The sequence below is a fragment of the Charadrius vociferus genome, unplaced genomic scaffold (assembly GCF_000708025.1).
Source record: "Charadrius vociferus isolate BGI_N301 unplaced genomic scaffold, ASM70802v2 scaffold266, whole genome shotgun sequence".
NCBI classification, from domain to species: domain Eukaryota; kingdom Metazoa; phylum Chordata; class Aves; order Charadriiformes; family Charadriidae; genus Charadrius; species Charadrius vociferus.
This window is the reverse complement of record NW_009649114.1, coordinates 1,709,538-1,715,962: the sequence shown is the minus strand read 5'-3', so window position 1 is coordinate 1,715,962 and position 6,425 is coordinate 1,709,538. Positions and strand designations below refer to the sequence as shown.

The window sequence follows — 6,425 nt, the reverse complement described above, 5'->3', positions numbered from 1 at the left end:
GCTTTGTGGCACTCGATATGCTCACGGTCTTTTGTTTATTGCAGAGAAACCCCATAACGAAACGTCTTTACGAAATTACACTGACATGTACAGTGGTGAGTCAACGCTGGCTTCTGGAGACCTTCACGATTTAACCCCCTTCTGCCTAACCTGACTTATCTCCCGCGCTAACCGGGCAGCGAGCGGCCGCGGTCGCAGCATCTTCTGCCCATCGTCTGTGCCCGCGTCACCCCCGTGTCTGCCCCTGGTCCCCTTCGCGGGTTATCGCCTCAACTTTGCAAAAACAGGTGGGGCAAAATGAGCCACATCGTGACAAAATGCCCTCAAAGTTTGTACGATTTAAAATGATGGAGTTTTAAGCTAATTAACTGGATCTGCAGAGCCCAGCTTGGGAGGCGTTTGGATTAATGGGGTCTGGCCCACGTGGAAACAGTCTGCGGGGCTGAGCGAGCCCAGCTTGCCTCCTCGCCCAAGAGGTGCCTTGTCCTCAGCGAAGGCTCATGATTTAAAGATAAGACCCACCATCCCTCTTCTCGCTGTCTTCCGAAAGAGCATCTATTGTATTTGCAGCTAAACACAGGCAGTGACTGGCAGGGGGGGGGAAAAAAAAAAAGAAAAGAAAAAAAAAGAGGAGTATTTGGTTTTCTCAAACGCTGGGCACTTTGTTCCTTTGTGGGGAGGTTGTACATGTGTTGGATGCTTTTGCGAGGCTCTTGCCCTTTGTCTGGGCAGGGAGATCACCTCCGGAGCCCGCATTTGCTGGGAGAAGCCTGTCCCAAACTCATAAATTATGCTTCAGACACAAAACCGCACGGCTCCCCGGGGCGCTGCCCTGAGAACAGATTGGAAGTGTCACGGAGGTGACGGGAGAACGCGGGCAGGGCCGGGCAGCAGCCGGGGTTTGCAGGGGAGCGGGAGATGGGGCTGTCCGCGGGCGATGCTGAGAGCGCAGCCACCACCAGGGATGCGAACGCCGCCTCAAAGACCACCGCGGAGTCCGACTGCCCCCAGGCCAGGCGCTGTCGTGGGCAGGATTTGCTTTCTTGCCCCTCTTGCTGCTTACGGGGACCAGGGTTGGGTGGCAGCGGGATGGGGACAGCCCCAGCCATGCCCCGTGCTGGTCCCCAGCCGTGCTCTACAGTGAAATCCTGCTTGGCCACAGGTTTGTTTCTGCCCTGCACAATCCGGGCACATTTTCTTCTTCCACGGGGACTTTTGGGGACAAGGAGTGTTTTTGCCAGCTAAGAGCAGAGAGAGTTGGAGTGTGGGAAGAGGAGGATGAGCCAGGCGAGGGCACTGGGTTCGGTGTCCCTGGCGAGAGCCCTCCTGTCCCTTCCCCACCGAGGGGACCCGAGTGTTGGCATCTCGCCGGGAGCTGGGAGGTTTCTGAGGATGCCGGAGAGCTGGGGAAGGCTCGGCAGAAGAACCAGCCTTGGAGGACGTGCTGGCGGCAGCAAATGGACTGGGTGTAGTCTGAAAATATTTGTAGAAATGGCTGCGAAAGGGGATTGCCAGCAAAATTAGCTTCAACGGGAATGGCATAAGCTGCCTCATCCAGAGGCGAGCGGGAGGAGATGCCTCCATCGCGGGCACGCAGGGCCAGGGACCAATGAGAAATCCAGTGGCGAGGTCTCCTTGCACCTCGGCAGCGTAAAGGATGTTTGCATTTCAAAGAGACCGCCTTCACGCTGGCCGGGCACCGCGTCTGTGTTTGCAGCCTTCGCCGGTTCAGGAGGGAAAGTCACTGTGGTGGCTGTGGGCTTCTTGATCTCCCGCTGCACGTCTTTGGTCAGGGAAAAGGGATGCTTAATAGGTGCTTGGTTAGGAAAATGAGATCTGATCTTCACAATCTTACAGATTTCTCCAGATTTCTGTTCGTAGGTGCATAAACTGCCCGCTCTTCACAATATACTGATTATTTGCACTTAATGTCTCCTGGAATGTTCTGTGGGTCCAGTGGATTCACATCACCCGCTCACGACCCTGTGCACATCTGAGATCCAACCCAGCAATTTCATAATAGTTAATGAACTAGTGGAAAAATTCTTACCCTTGGCCCTTTTTCCTTCTTGTGAACCCTGTGTTTCTCCCTGGAATGACCTGTCTGGCCGTAGGCGTCACTGGAACCAGCTGCAGCAAAGCAAGGAGCCATAGGGGTGGGGAGTGGGGCCCAAGTATTTTAGGCTTTTGGGAGACTTGGGGGCTCTGGGACCCTTCTACCTTTGGGTGCTGGTCCCTGGGGTGCGGGCTGAGCTCCAGAGCCAGCTGGGGAAGGGCTCTGCGGAGGCGGCAGGGAAGGTGGATGGGACGGGCTGTGCAAGGACAGGCTGGGGCTGCGCGTCCCCTCGCCTGCCAGTCTGCGATGGATGTGCCCGAGCACAGCTCGGGGACGTGGGACCTGCTGGTGTGGATATGGGGCGGGAACGGTTCCTGGGATGCTCGTCTAGGGCCAGGCTAATCGTGGGAGGAGATGTGAGTGAGCCCTTCTCCCCACGCCTCGTAGCGGGTGAAGTGATTTTCCTGCTGCAAAGCTTAATTGCCCAGGCGAATTATGAAGGAAAAATTATCTAAACAGATTAATTGAATATTTTATTAGCAGAAGTTTCTCACCTTTTTTTAAAAATGGAAATGAAAGTCTGTTTTTTTCATTTTTCTTTTTTTTTTTCTTTCTTTCCTTCCTTTTGGCAAACCTGCGGGATGTTTCGGAGCTGGCTGGCTGTGCGGGAGGCGAACAGATGGGATGTGTCTGGATGCGCATATTCCTATTATCGCCTTTCAGTAGAAATGCAAGTTGATGTAGAATTTGTAAATGCCGTCAGGTCAGGACTGTGGGGAGGGGGCACTTGGCTGCTCTGGGGTGAGAAGCGGCTGTTTCTGGGATGCTCTGCTCACAGCTGAACGGGTCCGGTTTCGCAGAGGCAAGGACAACAGCAGCAATGTATTGGAAGCAGAGTCTATTTTTGAGCGGAAATAAATAGCCATGGGATTTATTTTTCCAGTTCTGTTCCATCCAAACAGATGAGTGAGACGTTGCTGTTTGTCTGAGAGCTTCAAGCTGTAGCTGCCGCAAGTTCAGAGCTGGAGCGGTACCTCTGCTTGAGAGAATTTCGGGCCGCTCCCTATTATAAATGGCAAAATATTTATGAGTGGTGCTGTACTAAGGCAAAAAGCTCATCAGCTATGCAGTGTTGTTGTTAGGTTTATTAAACAAGTGGACAGGATACTAATTTATCTCCCTTATTTTTAATTTTCATCATTAATATACGGCTCGTAAAATTTGGCTTGCACTGCTGCTTACCTCTTCTAGTTATGCCCCAGGCTCCTGAGCAAATGTGGGAGTGAAGCGTTACAGCCTGTTCGAACCGGCTGCGGATTGTTGGCTAATAAAAGCCGATATTGGCTTATAAAATAATACCCCTCTCTCCTAATCACACGAGAAGATACAAGTTCACGAGTCTGGCCGGGGGTATGGGAGCTGTTGATAAATACTGACTTTAAAGGCAGCCGCCGGCTCTGCCGTCCCCCCGCGGAGCCCCGGCACGGGCCGGTTGTTTTAGCCAAGAAAAAGATCCTCGCCAGAAGCGGGCAAGCAAACAGCGGTGTGTGCCTGCCCGGAGAACTGGCCCGTCAGCGCAGGGTCAGGATTTGCCTGCCGTTGTAATCTATTAATCAAATAATTGACTAACCGGCTGATGAGCACGTGCGGACCGGTAACCCGCGGGTGCGTGGCAGCGGTGGGACGCGGGCGCGTGGCTGCGCTCCGGCAGATGTGGCGCCATTTCAAAGGCACGGTTTAACTCCTGGGGTTGTTTTTTTTTTTTTCCCTTGTAAGCCCCATCCCAGGCTGTCCCCAGGCAATTCCACGAACAGCCCCTGCCCTCTCTCCCCTCCTTCTTCCCAGCCCCTTTCCCCTACCAGAGCTCAGGTGGAGGCTTCCCAAATAGACCTGGGCATCCCCCGAAGCCCCGCAGCGCTGGGCACATCTGGCTGCCTCCTGCTCGCTGAGCAAACGAAGCTTTCGGGGCAGCAGGAGAGGGTTTGGTCTGCACCCCAAGATCCCGCTTCTGCACCGGGGTGGGCTCTCCCCACGGATCGCTTCGGTATTTGTAGTGACCCTGTGCCAACCCTGGCCCCATTCTCTTCCCTTTCCTAATCTCATAACCTCCGTCTCTGCTACTGCTGCTTTCATCCCATTTTGTCCTCACTGATCTAGATCTAGTTTAATAATTCCACTTATTAATGGAATTTATTCCATTAATAATTATTTTGTTTCCCCCTACATAGAGACCTTCGCTGTGTGTATCTGTAGAGAGTTGTCTTGTGTCTTCCTCTGATTCTCTCCTGTTAAACTTTCCTGTCCAGTCCTGAAATCTGTCATTTTGGTCACCGAGTTGTTCCTTTCCAAAGGGCACTGTCCTTCCAGGCCCCGCAGCTCCTAGTAAGGGTGGGAAACCTCCCTGGTGCTGCTGGAGTCCCAAACAGCGCCAGGGTCCTCTGTATTTCAGAGATCTCTGTGGCAAAGCTGCTCGGTTTTCCACATAAACCCGTCCTGTGCCCATTTGTTCCTTTTGTCTTTCATTACATGTTATGTCCATCAGTATTTCCAAGTCTCATGTGATTTCATTTGTGCTAGAGGCAGGGGTGGGCAGGAAAGGTGCTGCCCTGGCGGGAGCTGATGGTGTGGGGCTTTTTCCCCATGGCTCAGCTCCCTCTGTCCATCCTCTGCTGCTTCTTTACCTCCTTGCCTCCCGACCATCCTCTCTCTACCCTTTTTTTTTTTTTTTTTACTTTAAAAATTACCTTGAGCCCTTCTCTGCTTTCCAGGTACATTTCTGGGTGAGTTCAGTATCCCCGGCTTGGCCGGGAAATTGCCAGCTTCCCCCCGAAAATACCGTGTATTTCTGGCCTCGTACGCACCCTCCCCATTGCTGCAGCGAAGGAGAGTTTAAAAGCACCGTGTCTTGTTTTGTTTTTTTTTTTTTTTCTCTCCTGCTGATTTCAGCCCGAGGGATTACGGAAACAACTCCCAGCTTCATGTACCCCTACGGGACCTCCAGCAATCAGATGGTGCTCCGAGGGGTGGACCTCCTGCTGGAGTGCATTGCTTCAGGAGTGTACGTACCGCTGCCCGTACCGCTGCACGCCTGCTGGGGATGGGGAGAGGGTGGTCCCCAGCCGTCCCCCGGCGGGATGGCCCAGGACCAAAGTGCTGAATCCCCGGTGGAAATACCTCTGGCTAGGAAAAGGGATCGTTCCCTTCCTTTTAACAACATTCTTGTGACCTACTTGAAGCGTAAGAGCATGGAGCAAACAGGAGAGCTGAGTTTTGCAGCACTGTTCAGAGAAGCAGGTGTCTTCAGATACTTGCTGTCCATCGGTATTGCCAAGTCTCATCTGATTTCAGCCCGTTTCTTTGTGCTAGAGGCAGGGGTGGGCAGGAAAGGTGCTACCCTGGTGGGAGCTGATGGCGTGGGGCTTTTCCCCCGTGGCTCAGCTCCACTGGTTTGCCCTGGTAGCCATTTGCAAATCTCCTGGGTGCTCCTCACCACACTGTATAAACTGCGGGGGAGGACAGTTGTGGTCCATGTGCCTGTGAAAGTGTCCTGGCCATGGGGTCAGACCTCAGCAGCACTCCTGGGACACAGTGCCCGGTGCTGTCCGCACATGCTGCTGGACCAGCACTCTGCATCCCCAGGCAGGAAGAGTGAGATGGACCCTGCTCCTGGTCAGCTGGTGACGCTCGGTGTCCTGGTTTGGGGGCTGTGATGGGAAGGAGGGTGGCCCAGCACTTGGATGAGTCCTTCTCTGTGGGTGTGAGTGGTTCCGAGTCTGGAATCCCATGCTGTTTTCTTAGGAATATATTTCTTGTCTTGCAAAAGCATTTATCTCCTCTCCTCTCCTTAGACCAGCACCAGACATCATGTGGTACAAGAAAGGAGGAGAGCTCCCGGCAGGCAAAACCAAGCTGGAGAACTTTAACAAGGCTCTTCGGATCTCCAACGTCTCCGAGGAAGACTCCGGGGAGTATTTCTGCTTGGCGTCGAACAAGATGGGCAGCATCCGCCACACGATCTCGGTGAGAGTGAAGGGTACGTCATCTTTACCTTGCCGTCTTTTTTTTTACCTTCCCAACCAGCCGCTGAGGGGACGGGCAGGGGAGGGGACGCTCGGATTTGGTTCAGTGTCTGAGAGGGGGAGCGGGGGCTTTCTGCGGGGGCTGTACCTCTGCTGTATCCAGCCGTACCTGCTCCTTGTCCAGACTGACCTAAAAGCAGTGTGAGAAGTGATCCGGGCTGGTGTAACTCAGCACAACCTCACTGGTATAAATGGTTGGGGTTTTGTGTGGCCAAAGAGAGGGGGAAGAGGACCCTCCACTCTCACTGCACCCAAGAAAGCCCCCGCGAGAGGACTGTGTTTCCATTGTC

The 6,425-nt window shown here is 53.6% G+C and overlaps 1 protein-coding gene across 1 annotated transcript in view; it reads left to right on the top strand.

Moving 5' to 3' along the window:
• NFASC (neurofascin) overlaps positions 1-6,425 on the top strand; it is a 54,928-nt gene that overhangs the window by 8,795 nt on the left and 39,708 nt on the right. Inside the window, exons 7-9 of the mRNA XM_009888289.1 lie at positions 5,003-5,114; positions 5,905-6,082; positions 6,137-6,276. Of these exons, the coding sequence (XP_009886591.1) occupies positions 5,003-5,114; positions 5,905-6,082; positions 6,137-6,276 (430 nt within the window). The remainder of the gene's footprint in view (positions 1-5,002; positions 5,115-5,904; positions 6,083-6,136; positions 6,277-6,425) is intronic.